The 19,986-nt window shown below is 42.3% G+C and overlaps 1 protein-coding gene across 1 annotated transcript; it reads left to right on the plus strand.

Annotated features, from left to right (window-relative positions):
- Positions 1-356: 356 nt before the first annotated feature.
- Positions 357-19,299, plus strand: LOC139307202 (A-kinase anchor protein 13-like; the record flags this gene model as incomplete). The annotated part of the gene is made up of 12 exons (XM_070931062.1): positions 357-429; positions 1,462-1,559; positions 2,649-2,835; positions 3,312-3,474; positions 4,386-4,445; positions 8,333-8,392; positions 8,593-8,773; positions 11,375-11,483; positions 13,682-13,724; positions 14,329-14,440; positions 16,537-16,693; positions 19,232-19,299. Coding segments are annotated over 12 exons (1,311 nt in total), but the record flags the coding sequence as incomplete, so codon positions are not given.
- Between the last annotated feature and the right edge of the window lie 687 nt (positions 19,300-19,986).

A 19,986-nucleotide genomic window follows, 5' to 3' on the forward strand; every position in this document is an offset into this window, starting at 1 on the left:
AGCAGTTCCTCTGCTACATGTTGATATGCTCACACTAAACACACAAACATGTGAGACCCCCCCACGCACACACACACACACACACAGGGCACACTGCTTGTGTTTTCAACTGTCACATGTGGAGCCAGTGTGTGTGACGACATGTTTTAATATTAATGTTGCGCTGAGAACACTCACACACAGAAGAATTCTGCATAGAACCTGAAGATGGTTCTTTGGGCTCGTACCACAGCAGATAACGTTAATCCTCTATAAAGAAGCTTTTGGGGTTCCAAAGAACACTTTGAAAACATGAAGTAATCCAAATGACCTTAATTGTGATGGTTCATCAGATGAATTACTCTTATGTCTCTTAGATCCAGAGGGAGAGGGATGTTTTCTACCCTGTCCAGCCCTGCCCTGAACCCAGCACAGTAACAACATCCACAGGTAAGACCCGCAACTATCAAGCTCTTAATCCACTGGTGTGAAAAGAAAGCAAGACGACAACTTACTTACTTTGAAACACACATACACACCAGAGTTTGACTGTGAAATCTGTTAAGTGGTACTTGTCTCAGTATATCTTTACCTTCAATTGCTATGCCAACTTTTCCTGCTGTATTGTCCGCCATTGTATCAGACTGTATCTCCTCCTGCCTATCCCAGTTTTAACGTACTTTTTATTGCTTTAGGTGCAAATGTTGGACACTTCTTTGGTGTTAAAGGTCCCATATTATGCACATTTCAGCTCTATATTTTTATTCTGGGACTCCACCAGAGTAGCTTTGCATGATTCACAGTACAAAAAAGTCCTCATTTATCTTATACTGGCCCTTTATGTAGCCCCTCAGTTCACCCTCTGTCTGAAGCAAGCTGTTTTAGACAAACTGAACAACCTCCAAAAATCTGAAGAGTAGTCCTGAACAGAGCAGTCCAATAACTTCGACAGATTGAGCGGGTGGATGAGCTTTGTGGGTGTGCAGTGCCTGGAGCAGATGACCTGCTGGGGGCGTGGCTGAGTGCGGTGACTGTTTAGTTGTGACATCACCTTACAGAAGTCCTGACAGCTTGTTTAAAGGCACAGTTTCTGAATACGGGCTGTGTGCATTTTTCTGTGGACTGAGCGTTTTGATACTTTCACAGTATTTATATAGCACCTAGACCTGCTTTATAATCAAAAAGTACATGGAAATGTCACTTTCTACAATAGGGGACCTTTAAGTAAAGTTAGGTTTTTAGTTTAGTAACCATGTAAGAGATGACAGTATGGTTAGCAGGCCTGCTGACTGTCTCTGTGGTTTGGGTGATATGAGGTCAACTTCCTGTCTTGGTGGATTGCAACCAGCACTGCAATGTGCCACTTGCCCATTGCACGTGTGCTATTGAAAAACAAGATGTTATGTCTTCCACTTACTCAGCATGTGAAAAAAATATGCTTTTACTTTGATCACTGATGTGATCCCCTGTCTGTCTTTCCAGACTTCCATCCAGAGGATTGTGTGTCGGTGTGTTTGTTGCACAGAGGCAAAGGCAGTCTCCCAGTCAGTGCTGAAGTGGATGACGGTGTCTTTAAAAAGGTATGAACACGCGTGTTTGCTCCTGGTTAAGAGCTTGCAGATTTCAGATTTCCATCAGCTAATAACCTCTAGAGGTGCTGTACATAAACACTGGTGTCAGCACAGCAGCTGACATTCAGAAGGTACTTTGTTCATGTCTGGGTCAGAAATAACAGAGGTGCTGCTGCTTTCTACCTTTGCACTTTTCTAAAATTAACCAGGATGGAAAAGCTCTGCTGAAACGAGTGTTACGCAACAGACTGGGAAACACTTTCCCCTGTGCAGCTTGACAGGAAGCAGAGGAAAACCAGTTGACTGGCTGCTCCACACAACTGCGTGGACCTAAACTCTTAATAACAAGGATATGGGGCACCAAAGAGTGCAGACAAAGGATCAGTAGTTGTAATAACTTTGAACATTTCTACATTCATGGAAGCGTCGACACAGTGCAGTGACGTTCCTGAAAGGTTTGTGCGTGCTGTTACAGAGAAACATTTTGAAGGGGGGTTAAGTTTCTTTGTAGAACCTGAGTGTGATCAGTGCAGCTCAGGGTGACTCACTTGTTCGGGAAGAGGCCACTCAGTTTTCTCATAATCCTGCAACTGCAGAGATGACATGTGGCTAAGCTACATCTGGCTGCCGTTTCCCCCAGATCCCTGTCTTACAGAATCCTTTGAAATCATATTCAAATTTGACTCCAACATTCAACTTTTGAAACAAATGATGAGATTTGGACAACAATAGGAGGGATTTTAGTGGTGGGGTGTATGTGTGTAAGTGTTCTTGTGGAGTACTTGAGTCTTACGGAAACCAAATGTCCTCACAGGGATAGAAAGAATGCTGAAAAGCTTTATATAAACTTCACTCCCATACATGGCTAGTTTAGTATGAGGGCTTTGGTGAAACTTGGACTAAATTTGTAGTAAATATTTTGAGTATTTGGGAAGTCCACAATAATATAGTAATATGAGCATGATAGTGTGTTTCCCAGTGACTTCATGACGTTTGCTGCTGATTGTTCAAGTGTCATTGAGAGAAATATAGTTTTTTAACTACAATAAAGTCTTCATTGTAAAAAATCCATTTCTTATGTCTTATTTTCTTCTCTAGCCCGAAGATCCTCCCCCTTCTGTTGGACACAGGGACAGAGGGGTTCGTGTCTCCCGTTCCTCCACAGATGATTCCTTGGTACAGGGAGCCCTCAGTCCCAGTGAAGGGGCTTTGTCAGTGGGCACATCTGATGCTGTGGCCTCCCGGAGCTCCAGACTGTCCTGGAATTCAGAAACAGATGACAGAGGTAAAGCACTAAGTTTGTTCCTTTATGTTTTAAAAAGAAATCCAGGAAGTGATGTACATTCAAAGTTGATATCAAAACATATAAAACATTCTCTCACCACTCAGCGTTATCATCAGCTCTTTTTCCTTTTCTCCACATTCTCCACTCTGTTGGCCTGTGAAATGAAAGTGTATTTTGAGCTTTCCTTGAGCCAGATGTGATGTAGTGCCAGGTCCTCTGGACTTTGATTTATGTGTTGCACCGTCATTTGTACTTTGCATCTCCTTTATTCTACATGTACATATACTTTTTCCACTTTCATTTAATTTGTTTGACCATGTATGTATATGTAGTATAGTATATTTACTATGTATACTTTCAGTACACACCTAAACAGGGAAGGTGATGTGGGGTCAGGACACATTTGTTGCATAGTTCATGTTGTTTCATAAGAGTCACAGTAGGTAATAGCTTTGTATTTGCATTATGAATCCCAGGAGGAGGAGGAGAAGAAGAAGAGAAAAAAGACCGGCTTCCAGAAAACCCCGTCTCTTCTGCCATCTTGCGAGCCTCCATGCGTTCCTTGTCTCCGTTCCGTCGTCACAGCTGGGAGCCGGGCAGGAACAACGCTGCTACAGATAATGACATCACACAGCACAGGTACTGGCTATCAAGCATTCTGATAGGCTTTCTGAGTTAGGACTGTAAAGTCCTCATGACTCTTCAAGTCAAATAGAGATGACATCATTAAAAACAAAAAAATGTCAAACACATTTCCTCACATCACTTACACAGAGTTAACAGTTAAAAATTCATCAAGTGGCTTTCAGGTTCCACATGAGCACCTCATAGGTTAGTCTTCAAAGATCCATCAAAGGACCATCTTGTCCCAGAGAGACAGAGGGCAAGAGTAACCCCATCTAACTTTTATTTTGGTAGGAATAGCCATTCAATGTGTTTGTGAGTCTGCTCACACACACAGGTCAAACAGGAGCTGAGGCATCACCTGAACACAGTAACATAAGTCACTGGGTTATCTTCTGCTCTACAAGCAGCTCACCTTCTATGTTAAACTCTTGCAGCAAAAAGTACTATTGCCTTTGTGTCTGTGTTATTTGTCAGACCATCAGCCAGCTGAGCTGTCCTCAGCATGTGTGTGTCGTCACTTAAACATGCCTCTCTCCCTTATGCATTTGAAGGAGGAAATATTATAGATCTGGTTGATTCCACATTCTGCTGGATTTACATTTTTATGTTTCCCTCAGGTTCACACTGCATCTTGTCACCTCCATGCCTTACATGAACCCTTTTTCAATCACATCCAATAATGTATTAATGTATTGAGGCAGCCGAAGGGGTTTTAATGGCTCTAACATGAACATATTGCATGTAAACAATGATACCAGCAAAAACACCAGACCGACATTACCTGTTGAGTTCAGTAAGTTCATACTGAGAATCTAAAAAAGCAGTTCTAGCTTTAAAATACAAAATTCACCTCCATTTGTTCAGCTCTTTCAGTCAATCTCTCCCTGTCTTTCCACTAAAAGTCCATTTGTCCCTTCTTTCAGCTTGTTAAGGACGCTGTCAGGAGAGGCGAAGAGAGCCAAGCCCCCCCTCCACAGGAGAAGGTACACCTTTCATCCATCACTGTCATCTTCTTGCTGCTGTATACAAACAGCTGGTCAGAGAAGACACTGATGTGTCAGTGAGTCACTGTCCAGGCCTTTCCACACGAGACAGCCTGTAAGTCAGCTCTGAATTCAATTAGTTCTTTCATGCTCACAACAATGATCTGAGCAGTTCAGACACATGATGGAAACACTGTCTAAAAGACATTCTCAGGCCTTCTGCGTGTATAAAGATGAGTGTGAGCAGGGTAGAGCAGGTTGGGGGTTTGATACCCAGCTCCCCCCATCATGTCGAAGTGTCCTTGAGCAAGACCCTAACTTGCTCTCGATGGAGACCAGCACCTTGCATGACAGCTCGGTCACCATCGGTGTGTGAATATGTGAGTGAATGTGACCTGATCTGTAAAGTGCTTTGGGAACCGTTAAGGCAGAAGAGCTACACTCCGTGCATAATTATTAGGCAAGTTGTATTCCTGAGGATTCATTTTATTTTTGAACAAATACAGTGTTCTCAGTCAATCCAAAATGTTAATAAACCTCAAACCTGAGTATTTAACAAAGGAACAGTGAGTTTTGGCTTTCTCAGGAGAATATCTATGTGTGCACAATAATTAGGCAACTATTAGTGTGTAGAATTATTATGCAACTAAATGAAAAACTAAACATTTCCCATCTCACTTGTTTATTTTCATTTATTAGAGTAAGAATAACAAATAAACAACTTGAAATTTACAAATTAACACTTCTGACATTTCAACAAATATTCAGTGACCAATATAGCCACCCCTCTTTTCAATAACTGTCATGAGCCTTCCATCTATGGAGTCTGTTAGTTTCTTGATCTGTTGATGATCAACTTTTTGTGCAGCAGCAACCATAGCCTCCCAAATGCTGTTCAAAGAGGTGTATTGTCTTCCCTCACTGTAAATCTCACGTTTAAGAAGGGCCCACAAGTTCTCAATAGGGTTTAGGTCAGGTGAGGAAGGGGGCCATGTCATTATTCTGTCATCTTTAAGGCCTTTGCTGGCTAGGCACGCAGTGGAGTACTTGGACGCATGTGATGGAGCATTGTCCTGCATAAAAATCATGGCCTTCTTGAATAATGTAGACTTTTTCCTGTACCACTGCTTGAAGAAAGTATCTTCTAAAAACTGACAGTAGGTTTGGGAGTTGATTTTAAGTCCATCTTCAACCCGAAAAGGTCCAACTAGCTCATCCGTAATAATAGCAGTCCATACCATTACCCCACCTCCACCTTGCTGGCGTCTGACTCGAAGTGGAGCTCTGTGCCCATTAGTGATCCAGCCACGGGCCCATCCATCTGGTCCGTCAAGAGTCACTCTCATTTCATCCGTCCATAAAACCTTTGAAAAATCTGTCTTCAGATATCTCTTGGCCCAGTCTTGACTTTTCAACTTATGAGTCTTGTTCAGTGGTGGTCATGTTTCAGCCTTCCTTACCTGGGCCATGTCTCTGAGCACCGAACACCTTGTACTTCTGGACACTCCAGGTAGGTTGCATTTCTGGAATATGGCAGCACTGGAGGTTAATGGGTTCCTGGTAGCTTCACGTTTAATTCTTCTCAAGTCTTTAGCAGTTAATTTGCGTCTTTTTTTCTACACATGTTTCTTGCGATCTTTTATTTGCAACAAAACAACAAAACGTTTGATTGTTGCGGTGACCACGCCTCAATAGCTTAGCAAGAGTGCTGCATCCCTCTGAAAGGCATTTTACAATTTTTGACTTTTCAGAGTCTGTTAAATCTCTTTTTTGGCCCATTTTGTCTGAGGTAAAGAAGCTGCCTAATAATTATGCACACCTTGATATAGGGTGTTGATCACTTTAGGCCACACCCTCCCTCATTACACAAATACACATCACCTGATAATGCTTAAATCCAATTAGCATTCAAGTTTATATAGCTTGGAGTTGGAAAATATGCATGAAAATGACGATACGGTCAAGATACTCACTTGCCTAATAATTGCATGCATGCAGTGCAGTGTATATAAGTGGAGACCACTTACCATTGCTCAGTATTTAGAAACATATATAATATCTGAAGCTCTCAAACATGATCGTAATATCTTAGCAGTGTTTTTGTGGCGTCTTTCAGGACCAGCCTCAGCCTGCTCACATGACACACACAGACAGACACATACACACACTCCTGGTGCCATGCATGATATCCAATGGAAAAGTCATCAGTGGAATAAAAGAAGTAGCTCCATACCATCTGGTAGGACTGAGGGAACTAGACTGAGGGTGGAGATTCAGTCTAATATGGTCTCCCTAACTCTAGTGTAGTAACATGCTCGATGACCTTGGACCTCTTCCCAGTGGATGCTGTGAGTAGTTTCCGTCTGGTGTTCACAGACAGCTGATGTTGTGGCTGACAGACCAGCAGAAATATGAAGGTGGTTTGTAGTAAGTGCTGAAGACTCCGGCTAGATGTTCTGACAGCTCAGCCATGTAAGGGAGTCCCACTGGGAGGCTTCTGTTGGTCACTGTTGAGTTAACAGTGTCTGTCTACCTGTCAACGTGGAGTGCTCGCTGAGCATCATTCTGTTGCTTTCCTCACCTACATCAAGAAGAAATCAGGGAAGCCATCCTTGAACCAATATATGATCACCTGTTACAATGTGTCCACTCTAAAGTTCCACACTTACTTCACATGGTGACCATTGAACAGGCTATATTTGCAGAAGTCTGTGAAGTACGGTTGAAAGCACCAAAAGCTTGTAGGTGGCTCTTTAGCTTGGATCGGTGGTGATACACACAGAAAGCGTGCTGTGGATTGTGAAGAGAAAGTTTGTCCTTCGACGTCCATTATCAACATTGAGCAGGGTTTCCCCCAGAAAAGCTGTTAGGCCAGGTGGTAAGTATATGTTGATGGGGTCTGGTGCCCTGCCGCGGGAAATTTGAAAATATGACTGCGTAATGTGTTGTTAGAAATAAGTAATTTATTCAACACACATTTAAAAAAATCAACAACTATAGCAGGTCTTCCAAAGATTCTGACAATGTACAGTCAAAAAGACTGGGTAAGTGAAAGCATTGCTACCGTGTTGCATTAAACTATATAGTCTCCAGTGACTCTGTGTTTACTTCTGCTTGAAAAAATTGGCTGTGCTTCCTCAATCCGAGTCTGGGCCTTGGGGTTAGGACGTTGTCTGTGACATGAAAAGAATCCAACTTTTGCTTTTTTAACTCAACACTTGCAATTGAGTGCACACATTGTAACCTTTTTCTGTCTAACCGAAATAAAGATTAAATTTGTAATGAAATGAAATGAAACATTCTATTATCGTGTTGAATGACACTCTGAGTAGAATAAGGGTAAAGAACACTGATGTCAGACCTGCTGTTTTCCAAAAGGGCGTAGGGCCTTCAAGTTTTAATCAACAGATGTTGTTGGTGAGTTTTCCAACCATTATATATGTGTTGCCAGCAGAGCCGGCCCACTGTAACTGTAGTTTAAAAACATATTAATAATACATTTGAAAAAAAAAAATCCCAGATGCTTAGGCCCAGTGGGGGGTCAACTTAGGCCCTGGGGTGCCGGGCTTGCAATACACTGGCGGAAACCCTGCTGAGACCCTGGAGTCACCCAAATAGCCTGGAGTTGTCTACATGTAGCTGATGATTCAATCAGCAGAATTAAAGCTGATTAAAGCTTCAACAAGTAAACTTAAGAAAGCTTACACACAATGTTCATGTCAACAGATATAAGTAATATCATCATCATTAATCCATCTCCTCATTCTCATTCTAGATTTTAAACATCCCTTTCATCAAACATCTAATCATCTCTCCTCTCTTTCTTTTCCATATTTTCACAACTCCCATCATCCATCCTTCATCCCACTATTTTTCCATTTTTCCAGTATGAGTTGGTGTCCATCCAACCTGCGTGGTCCTGATCAGGAGCAAATAGACAATAGAAGGTAATCAGTACAGGTCAATGATGATAAACTGATTTTGCTTCTAGCTGCTTTTCTGATGGTTTCCATCTGATGAATATTTCAGTTTGAGGCCAAGTACTGACACAGAAATCTTAAACACATTCAGAAATGTAAAGCAGTCCTTCATGTAAAAGAACTTGAAGGAATACAGTTACATGTTTGTGTTGTCTCCTTGCACCCAGCTACAGTCTGGAGGGTCTGGAGCTGGAAAGGGGTGCGGCCCAGGCTCAGTGTCCCGGCCTCAGAGATCAGGAGGAGAGGACCGCAGGGAGGAGTTCACGTTTGGAGAGCCAGGAGAGAGGTTCACTGGTGTCCCTCACTGAGGAGGAGCAGGAAGGAGATGGAAGCAGTATCGATAGCCAGGTGTGTGTGTGTGTGTGTGTGTGTGTGTGTGTGTGTGTGTGTGTGTCTTATTTTAGCTAACAAGGTGCTTCCAACCTTCTTTCTGTTCTTTCTGATGGAACTGACCTTCTTTTAAATTCCCATCCGTTGAATTATTCTGTGGCAGCAGCTCACACTCACACTCACTCACTTTGATGCCTGGCGTGTTCAGTGTTGACTCTGTATATGACGTGAGATGAGTATACACAATAATTTGCCGGATTTAGAAGAAAATTCAGAACAAAAATGATCCAGAGTCAGAAGCGTCTAGAAATTCCTTTATAAATGGATGGACGAACTCCAGCTACTGATGAGGAGAAACAAGGACTTTTATTCATCTGCTGTTTTGTGCTTCACGGAGACATGGCTCCCGATGCGACGCTGCAGCTGGACGGATTCCAGCTACTCCAAGCGGACCGCGACGCACACCTCTCCGGCAAAACAAAGGATGGAGGTATTTGTTTTTACATCAACAGTAGCAGGTGTAACGACGTGACAGTGATCCGACGGCATTGCTCTCCTTCCCTGGAAACCTTTTTCATTAACTGCAAACCTTACTACTCCCCCCGTGAGTTCGGTTCATTCATTCTGGTCGGTGTTTACATTCCACCGGAGGCCAACGTGCAGGACGCACAGCGCGCACTCGCCAACCAGATACTGGAAATGGAGCGGACCAGCCCGGACTCCTTAGTTATTGTCCTCGGTGACTTTAACAAAGGTAACCTCAGTCATGAACTCCCCAAATATAAACAGTTTATTAAATGCCCCACCAGGGAGGGGAACACTCTGGATCACTGTTACACCACAGTCAGTAATGCTTTTCACGCTGTCACCCGCGCCGCACTGGGACACTCTGACCACCACATGGTCCACCTGATTCCTGCATACAGGCAGAAATGAAAACTTTCTAAACCTGTTGCGAGAATATCGAAGAAGTGGACCAGTGAAGCTGCAGAGGACCTGAAGGCGTGTTTGGACTGCACTGACTGGGATGTTTTCAGGACTGCTACCAACAGACTGGATGAGTACACAGAGGCTGTGACGTCATATGTCAGCTTCTGTGAGGACTGCTGTGTACCATCTCGCACCAGGGTGAGTTATAACAATGACAAACCCTGGTTCACAGCAAGACTGCGACAGTTGAGGTTGGAAAAGGAAGAGGCGTTTAAGAGTGGCAACAGAGCAGAGTTTAAGGAAGCCAAGTACAGGTTTAGCAAGGCGGTGAGGGAAGCTAAACGACTGTACTTGGAGAGACTACAAAGTCAGTTCTCCTCCAATGACTCTGCTTCTGTGTGGAGGGGGCTCAGGCAGATCACCAACTACAAGCCAAGAGCCCCCAACTCTGCTAACGACCGACGCCTCGCCAACAGCCTCAACAACTTCTGCTGTCGCTTTGAAAGACAATGGGACAGTCCTAACACCATCCCCCACACCATCACCCACCAACTCCAGCCCAACAGCCCCAACCTCCTCATCACACCTGGGGCTGAACTCTTACACCTCTTACCACCACAGCGGCCCCCCACAGCTGCCCCCCCCCCCAACATCAACACCTCTGTCTGTCCTTGAAAGAGATGTGAACAGGCTCTTCAAGAGACAAAACCCCTGGAAAGCTGCTGGACCAGACTCCATCTCTCCATCCTGCCCGAAGCGCTGCGCCGATCAGCTGTCTCCGGTGTTCACAGACATCTTCAACACCTCACTGGAGACATGCCACGTGCCAGCCTACCTCAAGGCCTCCACCATCATCCCTGTCCCCCAAAAAACAGGGCCCACAGGATTAAATGACTACATACCCCTCACCCTGACCTCTGTGGTCATGAAATCATTTGAACGCCTGGTTTAGTCCCGCCTCAAATCCATCACTGACCTTCTGCTGGACCCCCTACAGAGCCAACAGGTCTGTAGATGACGCCGTCAACTTGGCCCTACACTTCATCCTCCAGCACCTGGACTCCGCGGGATCCTACGCCAAGATCCTGTTTGTGGATTTCAGCTCTGCCTTCAACACGATCGTCCCGGCTCTTCTTCAGGACAAGCTCTCCCAGCTTAACGTGCCTGACCCCACCTGCAGGTGGATCACAGATTTCCTGTCTGACAGGAAGCAGCACGTGAAGCTGGGGAAACATGTCTTAGACTCGCGGACGATCAGCACCAGCTCCCCTCAAGGCTGCGTTCTTTCTCCTCTACTCTTCTCCCTGTCCACCAACAGCTGCACCTCCAGTCACCAGTCCGTCAAGCTCCTGAAGTTCGCGGACGACACCACCCTCATTGGACTCATCTCTGGTGAGGATGAGTCTGCCTACAGGTGGGAGATTGACCATCTGGTGACCTGGTCCAACAGCAACAACCTGGAGCTTAACACTTCAAAGACTGTGGAGATGGTTGTAGATTTTAGGAAAAGTGCATGTATATGTATATATGTATATATATACATATACATGTACAATTGAGTGTATCAGGTCACAAAAAGCTGTTTCAATCCAAGATTGGGACCTAATCTTTCAATAACTGGTATTATATCAATAACCCCATTGCTCATAACATTAATAATATTTTTTTCCCCTCATGTGTGTTTTTTAGACATCACATCAGGTACTGTCAGTGACAACCAGCTATCCTGCCATGTTCCATCACCAAACCCTCACCAAATCCATCTCCATGGTTACCATCAGTCACCGTGATATAGATGGTGAGTTGTTTTTTTGGCAGACGCTATTAGCATCCAGGTGTCAGTAGCCAACAATGCTATTTGCACCCAGGGTGGAATAGCCCTGTCGTCAAAAACCACCCGTGTTCGAAAATAGGCCATCTATGGCCTGCACTAAGCCCCTGCTCTAAACACCCACAGCAGTCAATAACAACCCTCTGTTGACGCTGACCAAGTAGTTTTGGTGCCTAACCCTAACCAAACTGGGCCAGTTTCACAATGTTTACCAAGTTTTAGAAGGCCTTTGGTTAGGTTTAGGAAAAGATCATGTTTTGGTTTAAAATAATAAGTCAACGTTGATTTTTGCTTTCAGTGGTCTCCTGGGTGAAAGTTCTGTCTTAAACCCAGTCATCCACTTTGTCACTCTTTATACTACATCACCTGACTTCCTAAAGCCTTTCTGACCAAAAGGCACAATGGCAAACCTCTCCCATGTGCGTTGAGGCTTGATACCTGCGGCCTAAACCAAACACCTGATCTGTCAATAATCGCCCGCGACCTTCACTCAACATCCGCGGCAGAAAATAGACCGCAGTAAAACAAATATAGACAACCCCAGCCAACGCTCAACACCTGCAGCCTAAACTAAGCTCCGCTCATGCCAGGTGTAAATAGCTGAATAGCTGCCGTGTGACTATTCTCGCCCGGGTGCAAATAGACACTTTTTTCTATTATTGATTTTCAGTTTCTGTTTCCTCATCTTTTACTTCATCCTTTCATCCTGTTACCCTCCTATAAGTTTGAAGTTAGATGTACTCTTGAACTACTACAATAAGATTTTTTTTACTTTCCTGTTCATCCTGCTGCACCCCATCGATGCCCTTTAGTGAGTGGATTTCCTCAATCAAAGCGACGAATCAGCTTCTGTCTCAGTATCGTCCCGCTCCTCCCCAAAAATAGACGCTTCTTTTCTATTGGCTCTTTCTCCAGTAATGATGAGGAGGAGGAGGAGGGAGGGAGTAAGTATGATGAATGTAGCTAAAGTCCCATGTTTCCTCTGTGGTGTCCTGTAACACTGCCCAACAAAACAACAAGTGCTCACTAAATTGTGTTCACCTCCTCCTGGAACTGCAGAATCAGATGGATCGAAAAGACACTTCCTGGTTTATTTGTCATGGAAGCTGTCAGCTTTTTACAGCAGGAGTTCTATGTCTCGTCTGTTGTATGTTAATCTCACCATTCTTAAGCAGCCCTGTTCTGAATGCCTGGTAACTGTCTAAAACATTTTACAAATGACCAGTATCAAAACGTGCTTTTGCACACGTCAAACTTGTGAACGTTTTGACACAAAAGCACAAAATTCTAGTTCTAGTTACTGGTAATCCTTGAGTCTGTCCCTCTTTGTGTCCCCGGGTCACCTTTGTGTTACCCTCTTTACTTCTATATTAGGACCTTAATTCTACACTTGAACTTGACCAGATTTCAATGTGTCGATTTGGCTTTGAACACTTTGTTGCAGGTATCATATAAATAGAGTGTTGCAGGGATGATGTATTTTTGTTCCCTCGACAAAAAACAATGGGATTTTTCCATGGGATTTTGGATTATTGCAGAAAATAAACTCTGTGGCAAACAAAAGTTTATGATACTTACACGTTTTGTTCAGCAAGATAATCTTCACTAATGAACACCACTTTTAAGATTTTTGAAGTGTAAATGGAATCGCCGGAAGTAAAAAGCTAACGTTAGGCTATAAACAAACTACACCATGGTCGCATTACTTCAGCGTCACCACCAGCTTAACTTTTAAGAGAATATAGATAGATATAAACACAACGAGGCTGTAAAGGCGGACTAGTGGGTGGATGACTTTCCGTGTTCGACATGAAAACGTTAATGTCCACGACAACCTCTGTAGTCTCATTTAGCCACTTGTTAGCAACCGCCTTTCTAAGACACGTAAAACCTTCAAAGTTCAATAGTAGAGTATTTATTGACGTGTTTCATGTCGTAGAACAAAGCGTTAAAATCTCTTAAGTTTGTGTTAACCACAGACCGTATTTCAGGCATCTAACCAAAAACTCATTCAAAAATACCCATTGTTTTCGAGGCGAGGGAACCGGAAGTGTAAAACTGTGAACTCATTTCCGGGTTTTAGGTCTCATTCCTGCAGCACATAGTATTGCCGTGCAGTGTAGCAGCTGTGATCAGATGATATCTGTCCTCTTTACTTCCTGTAGGGATCAACTCATTCTCCAGTAACTCCGGGTCACTGGAATACAGGTAAGAAGGGAAACTGATAGAGCTATTATTAATTATTTAATAGGGGGGGATAAAGGCTGGGAACAAAGTAAAGCCTACTACTGTGAGAAAGAGGAGACAGAGGTTTTGCTCTGTAACAGTCCAGCTAGGAGCAGAGGAGGGGAAAAAGGCAGCTCTCCATGTGCTGACAGGCAGCAGGGAGACCAATCACTCTGATAAAACACTCAGTACAGAAGCTCAGAAGTTTGCAAGTTCTTACTTCACCTCATTTACTTTAGAAGGGAAACTGATAGAGCTAATATTAATTATTATGCTGCATTGTTAGACATACTTTGGTTGGTTTCACAGTCTTATAATAATTCAATGCATGGTACCATAATTCTGCTGAGACTTTATTTTTAATGCAATAATGCAATTTCCAATAGGTTCGTAACTATAATGTAATGTCTTTAAATCAAAATGTAACATGTTAGAAGTAATGAGATTTCTTCAGTTAGTTAGTTAGTTAGTTAGTTACCCACTAACAAAAAAGATTAAGTTAGATTAAAGTAAGCAGACTCTTCACTCCTCTTTGTTATGTGTGTTAAAGCAGACTGGCTTTACAATCATTGTGTGTGTTTGTCAGTATTTCAGAGGAGGAGCCAGGCCCTCTGCGGAGCGACACTGAGGGTAAAGGAGGACCTAAAATCAGTCGGACGTTCAGCTACCTCCGCAGCAAGATGAGCAAGAAAGGCAAGGTGAGAACACCTGCAGCAAGGTAGTGCAGTGTACACGCTCATGCAAAAGTACAAAGTAAAACCAGAGGTGTTATAGCAGTGATGGTATTGATGGGACATGAGCTGTTAACAGTGACTATACAAAGTCAAGTCAAGGTACATTTATTTATACTGCCCAAAATCACAAGTTTGTGTCAGAGGGCTTTAAAATCTGTGCCATTCATTTCTGTCCATTTGTGGCTTTTTTATGCATCAGAGAGGTGGAAGGTTACTGACGCTGTTCAAAAAGGCTACAGGAAGCTGTAGCTGCTTCACAAAAAAGGCCTTTTAATAGTTGGTCTGTGATGGAGATAGTGATGATGATGATGTGCCCAACCCTGCAGTAATGCACTAACTACAAGAAAGAGAAAAGTGTAAAAATATATACATTGTTGAAGATGGGCTGAGCCCCGGACAGCCCTGGCCCAATTTAACCACCAGTATACTATATTCGCCATCCCTGGCCCTATTCTCGTTAAGCAGTCGCACATTGTATTCTCTCTTTTTGCCTTCTTCTTGTTCAGCCAAAAACAACAAACACACTTCTTAATTTTTAAGGCAGTTGGCAAACAACGTTATGCTGCATTACCGCCAGACTGACCCGGACCGGACTCAATTGTACTATGAATGGAAGTGCGTGTCAAAGTTGCCGCTTTGCTAAAAGACTGTTTTCGGCTGGTTTCAAAGCGGGGACCTCGATTTGTAAACTGAGAGTACAGATTTACACCTGTTTTTTTTTTTTTTAACTGACCGCAGAGGGGCTCCATACAATCCAGAATAGTTTTATGTAAACTGGTGCATTTAATTCATGCATCCCAAATGAAACTGATCCCCTCTATCTATCTATAAGCCCCGTCCAGCAAACTAAAACTAGAACTGAAACTAAATAAAAACTGAAGTGAAACTAAATATTCAAATAAATTAAAGAGACGAGAATATTGACTAAGCTAAATTATCCAAACTCACATTAAAAAGTCTTAGAACTAGAAGTAGAACAAAAAATATAAAAAACAAAAGCTAAAGAGAAGTGTATCTGGAGTATAATAATCCTACATTTAATGATGCCTCATGAAATATGAATGTTTGTCATCAGATACCAACATACAGTTTGAGGGTTTATGCTGAAATGTGAAGATGAGATGACAAAATACTGCAGAGAAAGAAGAGGAAGAGGAACTTAGTGCTTGTGTGTGTGTGTGTGTGTGTGTGTGTGTGTGTGTGTGTGTGTCAGATGTTTGCTAGCTCACTTCCTGATTTGAAAGCAGACAGACAAGCAGCAGCAGGTTGTACACAATGATTGAATCAAAAAGACGACAACATGATGCTCAGACAGCGAAAGAAATCCAGCCAGACAGGATTCACACTGAGGATTAGAAGGAGAGCAGATAGACCGGCAGACAGGCAGACAGACAGACTGGAAAGAGAAGGAGACAAAAGGACAGTTACAGCCATGCTGAGTAAGAGGTTCAATCGCTCTGTGAGGTGGAGTGGAGAAACCAGATTGAATGAGGTAAGAAGATAATGATGGTGTGTGTGAGTGTAGTGTGATGATGGTGAAGATTAGGAATGTTCCCATCAGGTGTTTGTAATGAAGTATGCAGAAGATGTGACCAGAGGTTTGTAACGAGGAGCCGTTTTAGCGCCTCATGTAAAGAGCAGGTCCCTCCCCACGGTGATACACTCAGAGAGCTTAAAGAGACAATGGCCCCAGGGGAATAAAATGTGAGGCAAGTTAGTATGATTCATCCTGTCTGCTGATGATGCTTTTTTGATAACAAAATGTGTTGTTGTGATGTCACTGTACCATCCTGGTGTCTGGACTACAGTGTGCTATTTTTTCACTTAAAGGTGAATATGTATACATTAGGATGGGCAGTTTTACAGTTAAGACCATGATGGATAATATATTTGGGTATATTAGGACATTGTGGGATGTATTGCAAATATGTGACATGACTGAGAAGAACCTTGAACTGAAATCATTTGTTGAGACAAAAACAGGTGTCTATCTATAAACACTGGAATTTCCTGAACATTTACTTTAATCATTATCTGTCGCTGTCTTTTATCGCTTCCAGGAGAAGGAGAAGAAAGGAGAGAGGGAACGCGAGAGTAAAGAGAGAGAAAAGAAGAGTGCAAACGGTCATCTCTTCCTCGCAGTCAGTCCGTCTCCTTCCACAGCCTGTCAGCACTGCACCAAACTTCTGCACAATAAGGAAACTTTCCTCTGCAACAGTAAGACTCACCAACACCTCTTTTTCTTTTCTCCTTCCTTCTTTCATTTTTTCTCCCCTTCTCGCTTTCCTCTTCCCACTCTCTTCTTCCTCTTTTTATTCCTCCTTCTCCTCTGTGGCCACCTCTTCCTCTTGTAGTCTTTTCCTTTAGTAGTTTCACTGTGATGGATCTGCCTCATTTCCTCATTGTTTCTCACAGTAGGCGTCCACATATCAACACTACAGTTGTATTAACACTCGATTTAATGCTGAAGCTCAATGTTTTATTCAGGAGTCCACAGGGTTTGTAAAAAGCACACATAATTTCCAAACCAGTGGGAAAAAAAGCAGGACCTGCTGACATTTCCTCCTTGATGATTTTGCTCTCGGAGTCTACTACTACTACTACCTACTACCTGTAGGAACATTTTTATTATTGTTACTAACAATGAATATAACATGAATAATATCTGTCCATCCACACATTCTTTGTAGTAGTATTGCAGTTGATAGAAGTCAATCTCCATATGCTTCACTTATCACAAATGAAGGATTTCAGTCCTTCATGCAGTCATCAGTCATCACCATTGATGACTTCATGTTTGTCCTCTTCTCTCTGTTCATCACTGTCCCTGAATTTATCACACAAAGAGAAAGGAAGTCTGTCATTCTTCAGCAGTGTATGACGCAGTTAACAGGATAGAAGTTGTATTACTGTTGTTATTATTATTATTATTATTATTATTAGGTCTTTCCAGTAATTAGAAGATAACCAAGTAATCACGTTGTTTTTGCAATGATCACAAATTAAAGTGATCAGCCTTTGATTCTTCGATTTCACATGGGGTGTGATAATGTTATTTTCTTATTAGTTAAGTAGAACCAGCTTTAGAAGAAAACTCATCATTAAGTTAAGCATCATTGTGTTTGACCTTGAGTTAATTGCATTTTTCATTTCAATAAGAAATGGCTGAATGTTTTGAGTGACTGAAGTAAACTGTTAGACAGAGGAGTGGAACTTACCATCTGCGTCTGTAATTTGACAGTAGGATTTTTAAAAGTCCATGAGTGTCAGAAACCTTTTTAATCCACTAGCAGCAATCAGATGACACAACAAGCAGTTGGAGGAATTAATTGTTAGCAGCCATAACTTTTCGTTATGCTATATAAACAGCGAAACCAACAACATGTAAGGTCATTAGCTGACTTCCTGTCTGTGGCTCTTGGCTCTCTGAAAACAGCTCAAAGAAGCACCTTGGTAGGTTACAGTGCATAGTGCATGCCGCATGGTGGCAGCAGTTGCCCCATCAATTTCAGCCAGTGACCCTTGTGGCGTGTCATTCCTTCTCTCTCCCCATTTCCTGTCTACCTCTTCACCTGTCACTATGAAATAAAGGCAAAAACAAATGCCCCAAACTGCTCTCAAACATATAGTTTCATTTTTAATAAAGGCTCAGTAATTTCCTACAACAACTGCTCACTGTAGTTTTTATCAAACAAACAGGAGGAAAATGTGCATTTGTTGGGGACTATTTTCAGCAGTGGATAAATCCACATTTGGTGCTCTAGCGAGTATTTGGGGCAGCAGGTTGGTGTAAATCAGAATCAGAATTACTTAATTGATCCTCGGGGGGAAATTGTAAATAAACTACAGTGTGTGTGTTCATGGTAATGAAGGAACACATCTCCCAGTGCAACAGTGAGGCTCATTGATGTGTTTTAATACATGTTTATGGCACAGAGGAAGAAGATATATCAGGCTGTGATACACACCATTTATCCGACCTACCCATTAAAGTAATTTTTCTTTATTGACCCAGATGTTTTTGACACACACCCATTTGGAGAGTTTCAGATGAGTGACTTGAAGTCTGTGGTTTAGTTGTGTAGAGCAGAGCTCAGGGTCTCATTTGGCTGCACATCACTGATGAAGGACACATCTGAACAGACAGTAGCTTCTCACTCTGTTAGTTAAGTATCAGAACAGTCATTGCTAAGTTCCTGAATCTGTTCAAAACACTGTCAGAATGTAGATATCTAACTAACAGGAAGTTGTAGGTTTGAAGATGTAGACACTCACACAGTCACTGTCTCTATTTAGAGAGCTGACTCAGTGCTTTTCTATTGGAACTAAAGAGTGTTTTAACATGAAGGGTTGAGATGTGCTGGTGTGTGTGGATGAAAGGAGGGACCTTCTGCTAACAGTCTTACAGTCTGTTGCATCACTGTGTGTGTGTGTGTGTGTGTGTGTGTGTGTGTGTGTGTGTGTGTGTGTGTGTGTGTGTGTGTGTGTGTGTGTGTGTGTGTGTGTGTATTGTCATTGCCATAGAGACTTGAGCAGTGTTTGTGTGGAGGAACACTGCTAGTTGCAGAGAGAATACTGCAGTGTGTGTGTGCAGGAAATGGAGGGTGAGATCATTGTGTGTGTGAGTGAGTGAGTGAGTGAGTGAGTGAGTGAGTGAGAGAGAATGTGACATTGCAGTAGGTTTGTGTATTGGTTTTATAATATGTATTACATATTACATGCTTGTTTCTAATGATCATCATGTGTTGCTTGCAGACTGTGGAGTCCATGTCCATAAGTGCTGTAGAGAGAGTCTGTCTGTCTGTACAAAGAGCAAAGCAAAGGTAAGTATCTTTGAATTAATCACTTCTAATTTGACAGTGGAATAAAGAAATAACATGCAGCACCATTAGCAGCCAAATACTCCATTTATTTATTTATATATTATATCATATATTATGACTATGATATGATAAACATTAGTAATCAGTGTCTTCTTGCAGCAGGGATCACATTCCAACTTTTGTATGTGTGAGGACATCAGAAATAAGTTTCAATCAATCTGCTTTTTTAAAGAAGTGGTATTTTTTAGTAAAAATCAGTAAAAACAAAAACATGTGTCCCTTATGCACAACACAGCACATATTAAGATGCCTTTTATTCAGAGCCCTGTACAGTAGCAGAAGAGCACATATACATGTTTGTATTACTGCCGATGAACATGAGACTTAAGATAAGACAAAGTGGGAAAGAGTGCAAAAATAAACAAAGTAAATAAAATCAGTAAGGTGCAAAACCACAATATACATATACACAATGCCAATAATGTAAACTGGTTAACTATAGTGGTCATGGTATGGATCAGTGGCATATATCTATGTATGTACAGTATCATATCTGAAGTACAGCTAAGTGTATATCATTAATTCAAAATGTTCAATGACTATATACGTCATATTGCACATTATGTTCCATAGTGTCCCCTAAATCAGACAGTTGTAATGATTGTAATGATGACCAAAACTAAGATG

This window comes from Enoplosus armatus, unplaced genomic scaffold (assembly GCF_043641665.1).
Source record: "Enoplosus armatus isolate fEnoArm2 unplaced genomic scaffold, fEnoArm2.hap1 Scaffold_110, whole genome shotgun sequence".
Lineage (NCBI taxonomy): Eukaryota > Metazoa > Chordata > Actinopteri > Centrarchiformes > Enoplosidae > Enoplosus > Enoplosus armatus.